Source organism: Formica exsecta, unplaced genomic scaffold (genome assembly GCF_003651465.1).
Source record: "Formica exsecta isolate Colony F162 unplaced genomic scaffold, ASM365146v1 scaffold20, whole genome shotgun sequence".
NCBI classification, from domain to species: domain Eukaryota; kingdom Metazoa; phylum Arthropoda; class Insecta; order Hymenoptera; family Formicidae; genus Formica; species Formica exsecta.
In genome coordinates, this window is record NW_021849298.1 from 398,749 (window position 1) to 419,619 (window position 20,871).

Below are 20,871 nucleotides of genomic sequence, written 5' to 3' on the forward strand. Positions count from 1 at the left end.
TATATATATATGAGTTATCTGATCAAATTACAAAATTTTGTAATATACAACGTAAAATTTTCCATGTTTTTATCTCTTATTTTATATGAATATGAGATAAAAATTAAGTACATATTTAAATGTTATATAATAACAATAATATTAAATTTTGATATTATTTTCTGATATGACAACTGATTTATGTTATTTATCTCCATATTAGATTTTAATAATGTATCCTGAGAATTCTCTATATTGTATTTTAATTGAATAATAGTTGGAAGACGAATTTAGCTATTAATCTACAAGAATATGAGTAAAAAACTTAATATTTTAATTAAATTAATTTCAAACTTGTTATTTAAAGATAAATTTTATTACGGTCAAAAATATGTGTGAATTTGTGTTTCTCTCTCTCAAAAAATGTTTTATTTTAATTCTAAATTATAAAAATAAAATTAATGTTCAATAGCAATCATTTGTAATTTCGTCCAAAAAATTCTAGTTGAAGAAAATATGATTCTTTGTGTATTATATACATCTTGCATATTTTACATATAAATATATAAGAATACTGATTTTATTTTGAGCTGTTTCACAAATAATATATCATGTTGTATCATCATTCTTATATACATCATATTATAGATGTAGAAAACATCTTCATAAGATAATCCTATAAATTTGTTCTAGTAATATCTTCAATCTGAGAAATATAGTTGCAGCGAATAGTAATGCCGCGTGAACATTGCATGTAAATTATATAATAAAAATGTGAGCCTTTTGTAAAGTATTTTTTTATAACCCATGTTTCATTAAATGATATCGTAGAATATTATAAAGAACAGCAGAATAATATAAGATCATATATATTAATTATTTAATCAATATTTATTAAACAAAAAATAAATAAAAACTCAATTAATTAATTAACTTATTTGCGAAGTCAATGTTTAAATATTATCATTGTTTTTAATTCATATTTATATTAAAAATTGCTGAAATAAATATAATTTTATATATAAGTAAGATTTTTTTTATTAATTCTTGAAGTAATTCTTTCATCCCTGAGTAAAACAGTTTAGAAAAATATACAAGATATACAAAATCGTGCGAAAATTTTTTTATGTAGGTCAAAATAAAAATGCACTTGATAACAAAATATTAATAATTTAATATTATGTTTTTAAATAAATCTGAAATTTTATGGCCAGAAAATATTGGCTATTCTCGGAAGAACAAGAGCGATACCAATACTAGAAAGGAGATTAACACTGTGATTATCTAGGAGTTGTTTACCACAAATATGTCTTACACCTTTTCCCGGCCGGTCTACTATAAAACCTTTTTCATCCATTCCTAAAAAGTCGATTATATATTACACATGGTATGATAATCTATAATACTAGGAACTATTTTTAAGAATTCTGAATTTAAAGCACTAAAAAAGATGATACAAGATTTGAAAATATATTTACATTACCTGAATATTGTAAAGTCGCACCGAGGACGGAATCTAAAATGGAGCCAAAATAGCCTGCGAATCCTGCGATAATTATGATAGGCCACTGTGGTGCTGCTAGTTGTAACACAGCCGTATCGACAGTATTTAATATCACAATATAATAGATAAGCCCAACTATTAAACCGCCAATGGTGGAACATAACAGACCTATCCATGATACACCACCATTTGTTCCTTGAATAATAAAGTGCAAAGATTCTAATAAACTGACTATATTTTTAACAATTTTATTATAAAAGGAACGATAATTAATCTTTACTACAAATTGCATATACAAAAAATCTATTTTATTGATGCGGAATTTATCCTTATTGGTATCCTACAAAATTAACATTCTTACCTCTTGGCACCCTTTTTCTTGTTGTAATGAGGAAAGGGTCGCCTGTGCCAATCACTGTACCCAACTCTGAAGCCCATGTATCACCATTGCAACACGCAAATGCTCCTAATTGTAAGAAGTAAATTGGAAACCACATTTAAAAATTAGTTAAAAATTTTAAACTTGCACTTTGGAAATGAAAGCGAGCTTTTTTGAAATTGAAATATCATAATTATACTGTTATATTATCTATTAAAACATTGACTTGTTACCTAATATCCCAATGGACAACCACGAGCTTCGATATTCCTTGTCAAAGTCGATGGGCCTTTCTCCGCTTCCGATATCCAAAAGGTATAATAGAGCCAATTGTGTAGCCATACCACTATTACACAGTACTTGTATCCAGGTCCGTTGGCCACCTTCCTTGAAATCAGCTTCAAGTTTTTTCTTTTGTTCGGACCGAAACTTTGTCACTTTCGATCCAGTGACAAAAAACGTCGCAAGAGCTGATAAGTGAGCAAAGCTCGAGAGTGTCAAGATAAAACCCACGAAGAGACCTAAGGTGGAAATTAATTAATCTTTTTTTTTAATGTCTTATGGTTGCTTATAATTTCATACATCATAATTCAGTAACAAAAGATGTTTTTGTTGTTGTCATTTATTTGATTGATTATATAAACAATATTTGATTATATATATATCTTGATTTAACAGCACCTCAAGTATTTTATTCTTTATGTTATCTAATGTGTGTGTGTATTTTATTTTACATTTTCTTACATTGCAAAATTATATAGATATTTCATTACCAAAAATTGCACCACTGACATGCAGACTTTTTCTACGCAAGCCCCAGAACATGAACAACAATGGAATAAAGACTGCTGCCAACCATCTCCAAGGTGAGATAACTGAGTGTTCTAAAATAGAAATATAATTCTTGCAAGTATTGAAAAATATCATTAATATACCATAAATTTCAATGCAATTACATTTATGAACATAATGCAACATGACTTAAAACAAAAAATAGTTTATATTTTACAGCTAATACTTTTATCAACAGAAACATTGATTGTTTAAAAAGAAATTATATAATTATCAAAATGGATTTCAGTAACAAAATTAAATTTCTATTTATCATATATTTTGATTTGCAAGTTGATATAGTCTTTATCTCAATAAAAATGTGAATGTTTATAAATTAAAAGAACATTGAGCAACTTTGCAACATAGAAATACAAAAAATAGATACACAAAAAAATTCTTTATAAGAAATTGCTGGGATATTTCGCAATATATCAGTTGAAGTGTATTATTTATTCTTGCATAATCAGCGCACTGTAAAAAATTGAGTAATGATAATATAGTGATGTAATAACTTCTTTATAAATCTCTATTGTTTACGCACTTTATAAATTAATTTGCCATTTTTTTTAACCCTGTAATAGTTCTGTCATCTCTTGAAAGTACAAATTCTTGCCGATGAAGATCATCAACCTGCCAGTTGAGATGTACAAATAAAAATTTTATTTTATTGCACAAAGATCGATAGTGCCAATCATTTCACCAGAATTTCTCTTTATGCAAAGTGCAAAAAAAATTTGCTTATACTGCATTAAATATACTTCATATTTGAGTTATATGACTTGTTATGCAACCCACGTATTAGCGGATTTTTTTTCATAAGAGAATCATGTTTACAATTGTTTTTTAATTATATCAAAAAGCAGCACGAAAAAAAATAATTAAATGAAGCAGTTTAATACACAAAGTTATATATATATATATATATATACACGGATATATATGTGCGTATTCTCTAACCTAATAATTATTCGAGTGTTTTTGAAAGTTTTCATCATTGGATATACAAAACCTTCCGTGAAGTTTCTGGTGTCTGGCCATAGTATCGAGTAAGCTACGTTTACTATCCAGAAGAGCATCGAGATCGGAATCGCGCAGGCACTCAGGAACACCGGCATTAAGACGCGAGAGTGCCGGGTCTCTTCGTGATTTCCAAGAGAAATCATATTACGAAAAGCTTGTATAAATCCGATCAGTCACAATAAATCGATCTGAAAAACTGTGCAATTTTTGCAGGAAAACTAAAAGTTGTTTCGAAAAATACACGCGGGACATCAACACAACATATGAGAAAACAAGGGAATAACTTTTCCCTTTACGAATACTTGTCCTTCTCGTGACACAGCACCACGCTTATAGGACGTGTTGTTAAATGATTTTTTTTTTAGAACAAACAAGATGAAATAATGGTATTTTCACAATGATGTATAGACGCGACACGTGTAAGATCTGTTCTTTCCAACTGCACCTCTCCTGCACTTTGCGCGGAATACAAATGTTACGTACTCTGTTTTTCTATTATTAGATTTCATTCATAACATATGATGACGTGTTCACGTGCAAATATGAAAAAGGAAGATCGATACAAGAGATTCTGTTCTTTATAGCTAAACTGGCTACACTAATTCAGAGTTTATCTTTTTCTTTTCACATTGGAAGAAGAAAGATGAACTTTGACAAATAAGAAAACAGCTGATTTGAAAATAGATAGAAACATAGAACACAGAAAACCTTAGAAAACAAAAATTCGACTTACAGTGACTACGTGGCAAATATGAGTAGTGAAAAAGCACGATGAGAATACTTTATAGAAAAACAGAACATAAAAAAATGATTTTGGATAAAGAAAAACGTAAAATAAATTTTTTAGAACACAAAGAATCGACTATATTTATTTGACAGCAAATAAGAAAAATATGGGAAGGGGAAATATTTGTAATATACTATAATTTAGCCATTTACTAACATCTTTATTTCTGTTTTGCAATACGAAACAATGATGTAAATCTTAGCATAATTCTATAACTTTCTTAGCATAACCCTCTCTTTGTTGTAATTTTTATTACATTTTATTTTATAAAAGATGTATATATAAAAGATATAAGAACTTGCAATGAAAATAATACACAGGTTTGATGATAACTTCTAAAAAGTTATACTGAAATGTATATATACAAAATAACTTATAATTTACTGATTTAATATATATATATATATAATGAAGCAGTGTACAAAATTTAAGTCAAAGATTGCGATCAATTATATATTATATGTACAAGATATAATTAATTATGAATGATCATCACGTGACGATGTTTATTGCGCTATATTGTCGCTATATTATCGAATTGCTAATGTAAAGAAATATAATAAATTATAACGTTTTAGTCGCAGCGCGCGAAAAAGCATATACATTGTGAGCGATATAGAGTGACTGTGACCTTATACGTATATATATAATCTTCCTAGAAAAATATTTCTATATTATTTTCAATCAACAATATTAACATTTTATAATTGCCAAATTACATTTTTAATTGAGCTCAATACATAAGAAATAGATTTTTTTCAGTTAATCAAGTTCTACTATACCAAAATCTTGCATAGAAAAAAAGCGTTAGCAAATCGCGTAAATAGAATTATAGACATTTTAGTAAACAATGAAATATACACATTATACGTTTGGATTAATCCAAAAGCTTAGTCTTGAAACGCCGAAAAAATATCTCAAACATCATACAGTTTAAGAGAACAATTAGTATAAGCATAAAATAATTATTTTATACCACGATAATAAAGTTACATTACAAAATATATGTTATTGAAAAATAACGTTTGAATATAAATTAGCTCAACTACGTTTAAATAATTTGAAAAAACACGCGGGATAATAAATGAAATATCACATTTAACAATAATTTTTACGACGAGTTTGATACAATGTAAAATTAACGCGAAATTAAACCAATGATATATATTTTAATGAATTACCGAATCGCCTACAATCAGAAATGGATATGAGTCACGTAGAACCGAATTTCCAGATTCGTCTGAGTTATCCGATACGATTTTCAACTTAAGATGTGTGACACTATTTAGTAAAATCCAGTCATTATTTATACTTTATTTTATGATTAACATTATATAGCAATATTTTCTCTTTATGGTTTTCTCTCACTTGCTACATATAAATATTCTACATAAACAATTGAAAAAATATTTTACATTATGTACAAAAGTATAATGGAGATTTAGAAGAGAAAACATGACATTTTTGCATTTATCTTTGCAACAGTCTTGAGACATTTACAATGAAGGCAACAAAAGCAGATTCCTGAGTGCTTACTTGAAGCTATTTGAAAGACTTGTCCTGTAAATAACTATAAATGTGAAAAATTTCAAGTTTTCCAAGTAAAAAAGAGAAAATTGAGAGGCAATACAATTTAGAAACAATTACTATAAAAAAGAATTCTTATATTATCGGATTAAATCAAATCCTTTGTACTTGTCAGAACTCGTTTGAATCCACGAGTCTATGCTTACAGGACGCGTTCTTTCTGAGCAATACTTAAAGGAGTATTATAAATGCTGTTTAAACGCGATTAAGATTTCTGTATACCTTCTGTGTACACTGAAATATAATTTTCTTATTCACATTAGAATATTTTATGTACTGCATTATTTTACTTATTATGTTTCTATGTAGATACTCAACCTATTAAAGGAAGAATGTACGTCAAGGTATTCACGGCGACTTCAACGCAGTAAATATCAGACAAAGTCAAAGAACAAAATAATACAGTTTAACGCAGTTAAAGGGTTACCGATGGCGATTACACTAGATTCTAGTCAATACTGGCTAAGAATTGTGAATTACGCGTTATGATTCGGTAGGAAATTTGAGAATGGTAGAGTTTCTTACAACTCTTATGTACAGATGGATTCAAGTGTTTCTAGTTTCGTATGTTCCCCTGGTACATGTTCTGCATGGCCTTTCAGTAACAAGTCTTCAGCAAGGGAAATCAGCTTGAAAAATTTAATTAATTTGAGTCCATATATTAAAAGCATAAAGAGTTTTATCATGTAATATTTGAGTGATAAATACTTACTCCATAATTTTGGACAGTAAAATAAATATTGGTATAAACGTTATCTTCAATACGGTATTCAATGACAGCTTGACCAATCCCATTGCTTTTACAAAGAAGATATGCCGAATTGTAAGCTTCTGGTGACCACTCACCTAAATATGGAAATAATCATATAATTATATATTCGTATAATCATATATCTGAGAAGAAATGATTTACAGTTTAGAGGAGCTAACACAACATCAATATATAGTTACCGTTTTTTGGCTGGATATACGCTATAAAGATTTCGATCGCTTGGAAAGGCAAACTACTCAGATAATCCATCACCAACGGCTTAAATTGCGAGTTGTTAAGTACCCAGTAGCCACCATGATCGACTAATCGCACTATATTCTTTTCTCCCGATGGGTCTAGTTTTTCAATATAGCCTCTGACCCATTTTTCGTTCCAATTTACAGCCACGTAATCGCCCTCTGCAGAATAATGCATTTCGCGATTCCAATATTCTGTGATTTTGCTTATACAAATACAATAAAATACTATAAACAACAATACTTACTATTGAAAACATCCGATGGCGGTAATTCTGCGTTATTATACCAACACGTCATGCTCTCTTCTAAGCTTTCTAGAAGATGGAACGATGGGTGAGTCGAAAGCTGAACGAAGAGCCAGTTCGGCTTGACGATGTGAGAGACATAGACGTCATTACTAACACTATCAATTAGGGACAGGGAGCGTATCAAAGGGATGTTACATGGAACCTCCTCATTTACTTCAGGTATCGTGGAGATTTCCTCTAATGTTACTTCTGGAAACCTTTTCTCTGGGAACTTTTGCCTTATTATTTTAAGCGCGACGTTAATTCTCTCAACACTTCCTCGTATCGAGCAAATCTTATGATCGCCATCGCAGGGGTGATCATTTACATATATGCTGACGTCGGCCTTTGTACGGATACTTTGTAAAAAGCTACCGTGACGGCCGATCAATCTACCGACCAGATGTTGTGGTATAGCAAAGTCATAGATAGATGGTACAGTATTATCCTTCCTGCATCCGTTGATACTTCCACCTAGATAAAATAAAAATTGTATCTTATGAAAAAAAAATTGTATATTATGAATTTTGATGCTTTACCTTATTTTTTTATTTGTATATATTATAGATAGAATCGAATATCTAGAATTCTTCCAATAAATGGATAGATTAAATAAATCCATCGATAATAATTCACCTTTTCCACTGTCCGTAGTGCTTCCTTCACTCCTGGCTTCATCTGTGACGCTGCCTTCCAGAACTCCGGAAACCGGACTGTGATTGGCCGAGTCTCTTTCATCGGCCTCTTGTCCCTGAGTCTCGATGGTGTGTATTTCAACTTGCTGTTTATTCTCTTCATAATGATATTCGTCCGCGATATACTTTTGTGACTCCGTCTCGCGATGCAGATCTTCCTTTTTGTCAACAACAGCTTGAAATATCTCCGCTGTGTTGTCCACGATTGTACTGTCTGACTCGCAGGGTACGTTCTGACTCCTGGCGATCAGTTCAAAGTAGCTAGCGTTCGGATTGCCGCTCAGCTGTACATCCATGTTGAACATAGTGTCAGTCTCCATGCATCTCATCTGACTACTGCTACAAAAAGACGATTGCGATGTTGATTTCTTAATTGGGATGTCCACACTCTCGCTGACCTTCCTTGGGACACGAGATGACTGTTCTCGTGGGGTGTAACAGCAGTCGATCGAGGATTGACCGATCTCTTCTTGAATGCTGGAGTTGTTGCAGCTCGTGTCAGCCTCCTTTGTATCGCTCAGAACAGTTTTTTCTTCGTGATTCGATTTCGCGATTCCCCCTGTATCATTCCATTGAAGTTCAGCTCTGTCTATCCGACGGCGTTTGTACCAAAAGAAAGCGATGACAAGAGCCACTGCCGGGACCGTCCATTTCACTAATTGTACATGAATTGGAGAATTCATAGTGCGAGTCCACGGTAGCTGCCGTTACTGGAAGTTCGCTGATACTGAAATCGAGGTAGATATGCACAGCTTTTAAGCTCCTACTACTTTGGCGAACACTTAAGTGATGTCTATCACAATAATAATATTTATATATGACGATTATAATACAATTTTTTTAATGAAATTAATAAGGGGATACGATATTTCATTTAATTATCTTGTTGATACGATGTAATACTCTTTATAGGTGATCAATCCTGTTTATATAATCTTAAGTGAAGCACTTGCTGATCAGCGATCAATACACAAAAACAACACGTGTAAAACAAGACGATATGCCGACGTAAAATTCCATGGACTTTAGTTCGCGCATAACTATCAATTTTTCCGTTCAGACATAATGATAACAATATTTGAAAATTGTAAAACACAATTTAAAATAAAAATTTACTCAAGAAAAGACAAGAGAAGAGAGAATCTATAAATTTTTCATAATATTTTATATAACTCTGTGACACAACTGAATATCGATAAATTAAGAACGTTAACATATATTGATATATACATATATATGAAATACTGAATGGAAAAAACTTGATTGAAATGATCTCTAAAGTATTGCTATAAGTGTAATAATAAATTAATCACATATCAATCAGATATTCAATTCGCGTCAAGTCCATGAATCCGTTCGTGATAGAACATTGCTCTACGCTGATAAATACGAATAGAAGAATAATTAATAATAATCCAATGATTGCAATACGATCGCAAGTATGACATAATAACGAAACAATAAATGATTCAATTATCAACAATTATTCAACAAAGCTATGAATCAATCAGATAAAAATAGTTAATGAAACATAATTATAGCTAATATATAGAACGATATGTAAACGAGATGTAAACAAGATGTGTGTCATAAATAGTATACAGATCACATATACATACATACACACATACACACATGCAAAGTAAACAATGACATTTAAGTTAGTAAAATAATATGCAACTTTTTTTAGCACTTAAGACTTAAATTTTCATTATAAAATTAATTAATGTGTCATAAATAGTATGCAGATTACATATACATACATACACACATACACACATGCAAAGTAAACAATGACATTTAAGTTAGTAAAATAATATGCAACTTTTTTTAGCACTTAAGACTTAAATTTTCATTATAAAATTAATTAATAACAAAATAAAATTTCAAATATATATACATTTAAAAATTATAAACCTAATACAAACTTAAGTTGAAATATAGCCATTACTTGACGATAAAAACAACACGGAACAATAATTAAATATTTTGCGAAATCAAATATTCGACAGCCTAGTATGTAATCGCTAAAGTTTTAAAATATATCATCAAAGCAATGAAGCAAGGTATCTTATGTCATCACTATGTTTACATCAAAATATAAAAATTTCAAAAATTCAAAAAACAGCATGTATTAAAAATTCTTATTAAAGCAATAAATTCTCATCGCGTACTATTTACTTACATCAGCATACAATGTCAATCGATCCAATGCTTTTAGCTGATCATGATTGAGTTGCTCTTCGTATATTTTCGAAATATTTTGTCATAATCACCGAGATTTATCCAAATGGATTTACGTAACATCCGAAAGTGAACTCGAAACAATACACGTCGAAATTAGTCGAAATATGGATTACGCGAACGCGCTATTGATGTCAGTACGATTGGAGTAATACTACAACTCGCGGATTTTCAACACGTGGTTAATGTCGAGGACCAGTTTGACTGGAACTATTCACCGGTTACGCAGGTGCGGTCGCGGTATTCACACTGTGATCAAGATCTTCGATAACTTCGTATAGGGCGACACAAAAGTAATATAATTTTGAGTAAAATTTCTAAGAATAATATATTATAATGAGAAATAATAATTCCAATAAAAAATAAAATATGTATATTCTCTTTTATCTTGCGACTGGAATAAAATGACCTCCCTTAGAGTATCAAGTCGTATTTCAGTAAATTATATAGATCTGGATCATTATATTTTTACTGATAACTTCACCGTTCTGGCGATAGCGATATGCATACTCGACTAATTTATAGATCCGATTTCTAGATTGTCAGCCAAATAACTATCACCTTCAAACAAGCGCGATAACATCACAACTTATTTATATGTGGGGCAAAATAATATAGGTTCTAAAATGTTTGGTCAGTTTTTAGTACACACATGTATATATATATTAAATTAATTGTATTGATGAGAAAATATTATACAAATATAAATCTACAAATGCAGGATATTTTGTATAACTGAGTTTGGTATCACTGCGATAAATAGATATCTAGAACTGAATGATTGAATTTACTTTGATAATAAATCACCAATTATTTTTTCATCGGAAGTTTCAAACGTAAGATAACGCAAATAATATATAAATTCAAGTTCCATCTAACTATCAATATAATTCAATTGTAACGTGGAAAATCGCGATCAAAACGACTAGTAAAAAAAATGAAGTTTTAAAATTTAGAGTGTAATTTTACATACTAAGAGATTCAATTAACAATTTTTGAAACTGGATAGACACAGCACAAAAATCATCTATATCATATAAAAGCGACATGCTTCGGGATTGTGAGAAAGAAATTCGGTCAAAATAAAATAGCGATAATATGACATCATAATACGGAGAAAAGACATTAGAGAAAAAAAATAAGTTAAATTGATTACCAAATAAGTTAATTTTTTAGATCGATTTTTTAAATCGAGTTGAGCGATTCTATTACTTATAGAAATTGAATTATGTATAAATAGAATAGAATCTCAAAATAGAAAGTAATTAGCATTGCAAAAAAGAAGTCTTTTAATTTGAATTGTTCAAAAAAAAAGTTTACTTTTATCTATAGTAATCCCCCATCAATTGTTAATTGTATGCGCGTTTTTCACCATTATATATATCTTTATATATCGATCTTTTCGCCGTTAACATTTAAGCTATATTTGTTACTCCTTTGAGCATTAATTATCTATCCCAATTTTGAACGAAAAAATTTGGCATTAACAACTCGAATATATGCTATGCGTTATAAGTCAAACGACGTATACTGGTTCAACATGCTTTCGGAATGTTGAACCTGCGTTGCGCGCGACTGATGAAATAACCGGTGTGAGTAAAGTATAGTAAAAGCATCACACAAGAGAAGGAAAGACGAGAAATTGTGGTAACTTGATAAAATAAGCAAATATCTTTCTTTGTTGTAACCTTCAATTCCGCATCTTCAAAAAGTCGTATTAAGAGACTCCCGATCTTTATCATAGTTATATGGATTATGATCAGAAAAACGTACATATTTATTTCTTATACATACACACACACAACACATACATTATAGTTTGAAATAAATTAGTTCTATAAAGTTGGACAAAGATTTATTTCAACAAAGCAATTAATCATAAAGAATTAATTCTTATCCGAAATCAATATCAATTTTCTTTTTTTTCTTAAAGAGAAATTGTCGGATATAATAGCTGTTGCATGATCTACCTCAATTATATAGTCAGTATCCATATAGTAAGTCTCCATATGATAAATTAGCCAAAGTTTTAACATTACATAAATCAACAGTATAAAGTAAAAAGCAAAATAAATATGTTCATATGTTTTATCTTTGACTCTCGTTTATCAATAAATCGCATATAAGTGAAATAGAATATCCCAGTCTGTGACTCGCAGTGTGTGTTAAATATAAATTAAACAAAATGACATATGTAAGTCTCAGTATACAATTTGAATGAAAATACATAATACGATGTAAACAAACATGGGTTAGGTCACATATAAAGGTAAGATCTTATGATACTTTCGTGTTGGCAAGCAGGCAGAACAAACGAAAAGTTTAAAATAATTTTGAAAAAAATAAAATTATATCAAATCTCCACTTTGTGAGTAATTATGTAATTGTAATTATAAGAATAACAAAAGAAAAACAAGAGCAATAATTTAATTTCATTTATATATTATAGAATTACTGTAATATATTGTAGATAAATTTAGTAAATACAATTATATTGAAAAAATCATAAATATATTTCACAAAAGATCTTTTATAAAGATTAAAGTCGAATTATACATTTTGAAGGTCTATTTAAAGACAAATGCTTCAAAACTCGTAAATGTAATTGAAACTAATTATAACATTAGAATTGCATCTGAGACAATTTATAATGCATTAAGAAAAATAAAATATAATTAATGTAACAAGGAAATACTTTTTTACTGATCGGAAAGATATACAAAGGTGTATATAAACTTGGTCAGGATAGAATATTTACACAGAAACATAGTTTTGAAAAACTCAATCTTATATTAGTAATAAATGCAGATTCAACAATTTGAAAACGACTGAAAGACATGCAAAAGTTTAGAAAAATTCGAATATAGATCATAAAGTCTATTCAACTACAAAACAAATGGAAGTATATACTTGTATAGGATTGCATGAATGTCACTGGTAAGAGAATATTTACTAGAAATATTTATTATTGATTATATGATATCAAAATCAAAAATATCAAAATTAACTATCAAAAATAACTGTTTGAGTAAATAAATTAAATGATAATTATTATTAAAAGCACAAGAAAGTTATCTTCTAACAAGATAAAGATTCCAAAACCAATAACATACAAGAAGTTTGTATATAGCCATCATATACTGCTACAATCGTCGGATATAAATCCAACTGATACCTACGGAAATATGAAAAAAATTACGAAATAAGGAAAGAATTTATGAAAATATAACATAAGAAATACAATAAAAGTAAGATCAATATTACTAGAATGCAACAGTATTGTCTCTGCTATAACACAATAGAATTATTTATAATAAAAACAAATGTTAGATTAATAATAATTTATTAATATTGTCACAAAAAGGAATAGAGATTTTGTAATCTTAAATAAATAATTTTCCCCATAAATATATATGAAACATTTTTGTTACATTCTTTAACTAAAAATTGAATCAAAATTATAAAACACTAAAGATGTAAGTTAACTAAAATGTACGGAGACTTTTTGATTAAATATATATAAATGTACTCTTAATATAATTTAGATAAAAAAGACACAATATTGCTGCTTAGAGGCTCAATATACAATGTCTATTCTCTCTCTCTCTCTCTTCCTCTCTTTCCCATGCTGTTTATATATAGAACACCTAGAATCTAGACTATTACCTAGATACTGTACTATTTAAATACACACGAGAGGATTTTACATTTTTATATTAAAATTGTATAAAAAAGTTAAAATTATACAAAACAAAGTGTTAATTTGGTAATTCTACACATACATATAATATAGATAAAAAGAATTTTGGACAAAGCAAATTACGAAAATACGATATAATAAACATAAAAAAAATAGCAAGTCCAAAAAAATACGATATCACCAATATTCAACAATCTAACAATTATGAGAAGCAGCCGGGAAGCAGATGTAATTGGAGAATAAGCAGATGAATAGATCTCCATGTGTATGTATCATGCACAAGCTGTATAGAGAGAGCATATTCTCGAATACTAGTTTAAAGAATCCGACTAGAAATAAGAAAAGTCTGGCATACGCGAGCGTGCGATCGGTGATTTTAATATTTATACCGATCTCTGATCGCTTGCCGATGGCTCCACGTGAAGGATTGCAATTGTCCCTCGTTAATTATACAGCTTATTTCCGTGCTTCGTAGCGTCTTGACCCGTAAACAGGAGGATAACAGAAATCGGCCGCCGCCAGATAGCCAAAGCCGTTGAGAGAGAGCAGGAAGGAATGTTGCCGGATATCGGATATTTACTTACCGGTGTCGTTAAATGTTCGCGAGGCTACGATCGATTTGCGACGAGTAGCGCGCTTCGGCTGGACGCATCCAAGAAGGTTTCCGACTCACCGGATGGTCGACTAGTCGCGAATTTTCTGCGAGCACACGCCACGTGCTAATAGTGTATTTCCAAGCAACGGAATGCGAACATGGCCACTTCGGTAAGCGCCGCGGATTCTTCAACACCGATCTTCGACGCTCGTGCACGCATGTCGCGTCAATCCTATTGGCAGATTTTCGCTCGCAACGACCAATCGCCACTCGTTACGTTTCATTATTTCCGGAAAAGTGGTAATCTGATTGGCCATCGCGTCGAGACACGATTCCCTAGTACTGCCGCTAGTGTATTGGGTAGTATCCTGTGTATAGCTAGTAAATGTAACTAGCGAAACTAGGCGGTTAGAAAGGAACTAGTTGATTTTCGAGTAGCGAAGTAAATAATCACAAGCCTGAAATAATATTGCTAGGTATATATCGTTACGCTTGTACGCATTTCTAACGCAGCAGAGAAAGATACACTTTATTAATATAAATTTACAGTATTGTAAGTACAATCACGATCTTATACATGGGAAGCTTTCCAACAAGAAACACACACAAACACAATATCATATGAGAGATTATAGTTGTCAAATAGAAAAATTTTAGGGTCTTTACAAATTCTGTATTTATAATAGTTTAATAGTCAATTGCGTAATATTATATTATGTCTATTTGCGTTTTCTTGTTGGAAAGCTCCCATTGTCACGTGAAAATAAAAGAAGCAATATTTCAGATTTTGTAATGAAGAGAACAAACATGTATATATTTATTATTTATTTATTTATTTTATATGTATGCGTATATATATTTAAAATAATGGACTCTATATAATCTCTTGGATTATTTTAGTAATCATAATCATCATATCTATCAAACTTTCGTCACATAATTTTGTTAAGAATAAAAATAATTTGTAACTGATAAATTAAATAATTTATATTTCTGTCATGCCATCTGATGGCACGTGTATTCGACGGTTCACAACATCGATACCATAAAGAGTCGATACTTGCAACGAGATCAATTGTCGATAAATATGAAACTGCTCAGTTTTCATATTACATGCGAGATGGCGCGTTAAATCCGCACAATAATCATTTTATTATTTCATGCGCGCATGCGTGCCGTTTATATTGTTCGCGCTAATTTAGTCTCGGAGTCAGAGTCATCGGATTCCACATTTTTTCAACGAAGGATCAAAGTTAAAACCAGGTAAAGAAAAGATATATATTAACGATACTAATATATTGAGAAAAGCAATTGAAAGATAGGCAGTCAAAATTTAAAAATCAAAGATTTAAGAATTCAAGAATCTTGTATAAGTTTCTGTCATAGATTCTTTCGAGTCAGTCATTTCTAGCAGAGAGCACATAAATAAAGAATTGAATTACTGGGATATATATCCTGTTTTGATATTGATAAAGATAGAAAAGTGCCTCGTTTTATACTGAATTAATGTAATTTCATACACGAAATAAACTATTTACGGTCAGTATAACGATAACAACCTGTGTTTTTATAAAACGCACGTACGTTTATTTTACAGAATAATAAAATAGAAAGTACGAAGCGCGTGCTCTGGCTTTCGGTCTAACGAGCGTGAGGTTAACCTAGGGAGGAGGGATGTACGGAAATATCTATTGGTCTAGGACTCGAAGACCTTCGAGCGATGCACGGGGTCGTTTGATCTGGATGCGGGGCGTCGGGACGCAAGGTTACAGCGGTCGTCGGGTCAGCAACACCACGGCCGTCCCTCCCGCTTTTCCCTTTCCACCCTGGCTGCCATCCCTCGTCCTCTCGCCGCCCTCGCCAAGCTCGATGTAGGTACGTCTGCCCTTCCTTCCTAACCCTCCTCCTCATCGAGAGAAAGAGCGAGAGAAAGAGAGAAAGGGAGAGAGAGAGAAAGACAGAGAAAGAGAGAACTATGCCGCCCTTCTCTACCCGTCTCCCTCGTTCGTTGTCCTTTATTTGTCCTCACTCACTAGTGCCAGGGCGTGCCATCTTCGCGAATCTACCGAGATTCTTAATAGTTATTGCGACAAGGGATCGTTCTTGTGTGTTTCCACGTATAATGCTTCTCCTCGATATATAAGAAGAAAAAAGACTTATAGGTGCTTATCATTAAGTATAATATATAAGTAATCGCATTTAGGGATCACGATAAACATATCCACTCTCTTTCTGTAGACCTAGTCTTTGTAACTTATCTCTCTCTCTCTCTCTCTCTCTCTCTCTCTCTTTTCAGACTTGTCCTTAATTCCCTTATCGACGCGAAATTATTTCCTCGAGAAAAAAAGTGCCCGTTAATGGATATTAAAATATAATAATTAGAAATAAAAGATATTTTTTTGTATTTTTTTAATCGTGAATTTTTGCAAGTTAATTATAATTGATTTGAATTAGAATGCAGAAATCATAACAACTTTGCGAAAATTATTATATATTGATTGCGATAATTATAATATTAAACGATCGTTATTATCGGCGCCATGATGAAACGCAGTAGTCACCCCTTCGATGTCGTCGCATCATTTTTTTATAACACCGCCCTTCCATCGTGATACTTTACCACCACTTGCACAGACCAATGCGGTAGTCGAGTCGCTTGCAAACAGCCCGGTGGAGGGGGTGTCTGGATCACCCCCTTTCACGTTAGTCTGTCTGTCTGGCTGGCTACTTTCCTGGGGTTCGCAACCCCTGCTTTGTCGAACGTTATACGAACCATGACACTGAAATGCACCGATTGTTTATGCGCGCGGAGTCTCGCTCATAATAACGAACTGCTTCGCGTATTCCCTGCCTCGTTAATTTAGTTTACCTCAATTTACAAACTAATTTAATTCCACGACGCATGACAGGCGATGTCTGTCCAGCGATTTTCAATGTTGAATATTTTCTTAATAAAGATTCTTAATAAATATTACTTTGCTTCGTTAACAATCATAAATCTCAATGAGAACGAAAGGGAAACACCCGATGCAAAACTGATCGCTTTCGTGCCAACGTGGGCGATCACCTTGCGCTCTCTCTAATAACATCTATTAATTTTAATTAATGGAGAAAGTGCAAAGAGTAATCCTAAGATGTCATGCTGTAAAACATCACGATAGTATTATACTCTGATTGTTAATGTTATAATTACATGACATATATCTACGTACATGTATTTTAAACACGCGAGCGTTTTAATCGCTCATAATTTATTGAGTCAGTGGGAAAATATAGTTCGTTTTTTTATCAAATAAATAGTATAACAAAGATTTTTTTTTTTCTAATTAGATTCATTTTTTCTTTTGCAGAATGTTTCTACGAATGCTTCACCTGATGGCTTCTGACACCAATCATCTGCAACTGTGTCTGCTGAGAGATCAATATAGATGTACTCTAACGTGAGTCACTTATCATTTTACTATTCATAACTATATATACCAATTAAACAAAATTAAAGAGAAAAGCTCTCGATTATGACAAAGTCAAAATATAAAACACTACAAGCCAATACAATATTTATAATTTATATTAAGCCAAATTAATTAAATAAAATTTAATTAAATACAGTCAGATTAATTGAATACGAATCTTAAAACCGAAATAACTCTAACTATGTTCAGATGAGATAATAAATAATTGTATGTTAATTCCAACGGAAAAAAAGCAATACGAGATAATTTAATTTCGATGATTCGCAATTTAATCGCTTTCATAAAATATGAAAAAAAGTACAATTTCATATGAGGGGCAATACGCGAGTGTACAGTACGGGCTGAATTTTTTTTTCACGAATGGATAAACGATATCGCGTTTATCGTACTTGGGCGGTGCAACGGTTTATCAAGCAGACGGGGTTTTGCACCCTCGTTTCATCGACTATAGCGTAGGGTTCTAGAAGCAGCTACAGCTACCCGGTAGAGGGAGAATCGTCTGCTGGAGGGGGTGTCTGGGTCAATCCCCTCCAGTCTGGGGGTTCGCAAACTCAAACGCATTTCCCGGGGTTCGCAAATCCGTGAGCGCGAGGCGTTACGACTGGAAGATCCATGACACATTTTCGATCGTTGGCGATGTTCCACCGAAAGTATGCACGCTTACTGTGTTTGGCCAATCTAAAAAATATTTTTGAATGAAATTTTATCTCTCATCTATTTGTAATTCACGCATTTATTTAGCATGCACTATCGATAAAAAAAAAAACACTTTCAATTAAAATACAATTACATTACAAAATATATAAAAGATATGTTTCCAATAGAATAGTTTATGCAAATTAAGAGAATGTTAAGGAACTATATGAGAAAGATAAGTAATAGAAAAATCCAGTAATAAAAAAAAGCGTATCCAAGGTCCCATTAATTAGATGCGTCAATGCGTCAGCGGATTAACTGTAATCAATATTAACCGATGCAGCATATTTCAATGCCGGTCTTATCTCTTATGAGACTCGCTTTTTTCATCTGCTCTTTTTCTTACGTATCAGTGGGTATCGCTTTTTTCTGGAAAGCGCGTAACGCGCTGCACGCGCCAAACACTCGCACCAGGACAAGTAGCAGTCAGCCATCTACGTACGCGCGTAATGCACGTGCTCGGAGGAGGAGGAGGAGGAGGAGGAGGGCGCACACGTATTGCAAGTAATAAAACTCGACGAAAATGAGTCGACGAGCATAAAAGTGGCACAATTGGTTCAGTGGGGCGGTGCCCCTGCGGCCTTGGCTCGGGACAGTGAACCCCGTGGCCATGCGAAACGCGTGCAGCACGAGTGCTGCACACGGTGTCCCATGCACTCCCCCTCCGCCCCCGACGTCGCACCGCGTGCCCTCCTCCTCTTCCCTCCTGCTCCTCTTCCCGTGATGGACTTTTTCTCTTTCCTCGCCCCGCGCTGCGCCCGTTTTGCACATATGCAACGTCCACTCTCGGGCGTTTCACTCGCCGTAATGCTTTCAGGGCCGGGTAAATTGTTCGGCTAAACGTTGGCCCTTAAATTTCTCATTCGTCCTAAATATAATCATCTGACCAATTCTCTCTATGTGCTCTTATCAATATATTAATAATTTTTACTATCAGCACTCCTTTGATAAGTAGTTTTAAATGAATTCTGTATATATATTATTTATATAACGAATAAAGTAGTATAATGCAGATGATGTATAGATGAAAGTTTGCTTTCTCTTTTTGGTTAAGCAATTGTTATTATTTTTTTATATACACAGAATGAAAAATTATTTTGGTAAATGGGCGCAAATACTCTTAAAAATTTTTATATATTATAATATATATAATTTTATCCTCTCTCGTTATATCAAAAGACAAAAAATCATCTTCATTAAATAGTAATTATCTATTGGTTCTCTAAATTCTCAGATTTAATGACTTTGAGCTAAAGAATATAAAGTAAAAAAAATCGTTAGCAAAATCTATAAAGTAAAAAGAAAACTAGTTCAGATGAACTGTTGGAAGTAGGAAACTGGTAGCAGATATATCTCGATCAGAGAAGCATTAGCCATCCCTGGAAGTTGGTAGGCACGTACGCACGACGCGCCTGGATGCGTGTATGCGCGCGCGTTGCCACGCTCTACAAAGCCGACGAGCGAGCTAGCGCGAGGAGAACGTTCACCCTGACTGGTGCATCGGCCCTTTGCAGCGTCTCTCAAACATAAGCAAAATCATGAACTGGCATCCGAGGTCTCTAGGTAAGGTCGCCGCAGTAACGAACTTTCGCCATAACGTAACAATACCCGCCTACACAGTCTTGCCGCGATCATTAAGAAGCTCGTAGAAATGTCATCGATTACATAAGAAATTTATATTTAATGATCATAAAGTTGAAGTAATTGAAGATCTATGAAATTTTGCGAATTCGACGAACACTCGCGTGGAATCGAAAATTTGAAAATTTATTACGAGATTCGAAATCCGGAAATCTAAGAAACGTTTAAGGATACTCGGCGCACGACGTAAGAAGAGGCAAATGGAAAATTTTCTCGCTGCATCCGACAAAGTTGCAGTTGCGGCAACTTGACGCGCTGTTCTCTATCGAACGCATCCCTTCGGCTTTCCGATCGGCGGATGCCGCTCGCGGTCCACGATCCTGCATTTCTTCCTCCGCCGTTTCTCTCTCGTCGCTGCTTCTTCTTCTCCTTGACGCGCCTCCTTCGAGAGTCTTCCTCTCCGTCTCGCGTTCGCGCAGCTGTTCGCGCGAACGCGATA

General features: G+C 32.6%; 2 protein-coding genes and 1 long non-coding RNA gene across 3 annotated transcripts; 1 reads left to right on the top strand and 2 right to left on the bottom strand.

The window, feature by feature from the left end:
- Nucleotides 1–1,133: 1,133 nt before the first annotated feature.
- LOC115234562 (transmembrane protein 19) lies at nt 1,134–4,196 on the bottom strand. The gene is made up of 6 exons (XM_029805736.1): nt 3,706–4,196; nt 2,636–2,746; nt 2,096–2,383; nt 1,845–1,949; nt 1,463–1,678; nt 1,134–1,338 (listed from the first exon to the last, which is right to left on the bottom strand). Exons 1-6 carry the CDS (start codon nt 3,857–3,859, stop codon nt 1,184–1,186), a joined length of 1,029 nt encoding a protein of 342 aa, XP_029661596.1. The 5' UTR covers nt 3,860–4,196; the 3' UTR covers nt 1,134–1,183.
- Nucleotides 4,197–4,824: 628 nt separating this feature from the next.
- On the bottom strand, nt 4,825–14,786 carry LOC115234556 (KH domain-containing protein akap-1). The gene is made up of 6 exons (XM_029805724.1): nt 14,612–14,786; nt 8,025–8,810; nt 7,347–7,862; nt 7,042–7,260; nt 6,803–6,936; nt 4,825–6,719 (listed from the first exon to the last, which is right to left on the bottom strand). The coding sequence occupies exons 2-6, from the start codon at nt 8,764–8,766 to the stop codon at nt 6,621–6,623; spliced, it is 1,710 nt and encodes a 569-aa protein (XP_029661584.1). The 5' UTR covers nt 8,767–8,810; nt 14,612–14,786; the 3' UTR covers nt 4,825–6,620.
- Nucleotides 14,787–15,621: 835 nt separating this feature from the next.
- Nucleotides 15,622–18,174, top strand: LOC115234551. Its single transcript, XR_003883930.1, has 3 exons — nt 15,622–15,885; nt 16,220–16,497; nt 17,973–18,174. It is a non-coding gene; the product is annotated as an uncharacterized LOC115234551 (long non-coding RNA).
- The last annotated feature ends 2,697 nt before the right edge of the window (nt 18,175–20,871 follow it).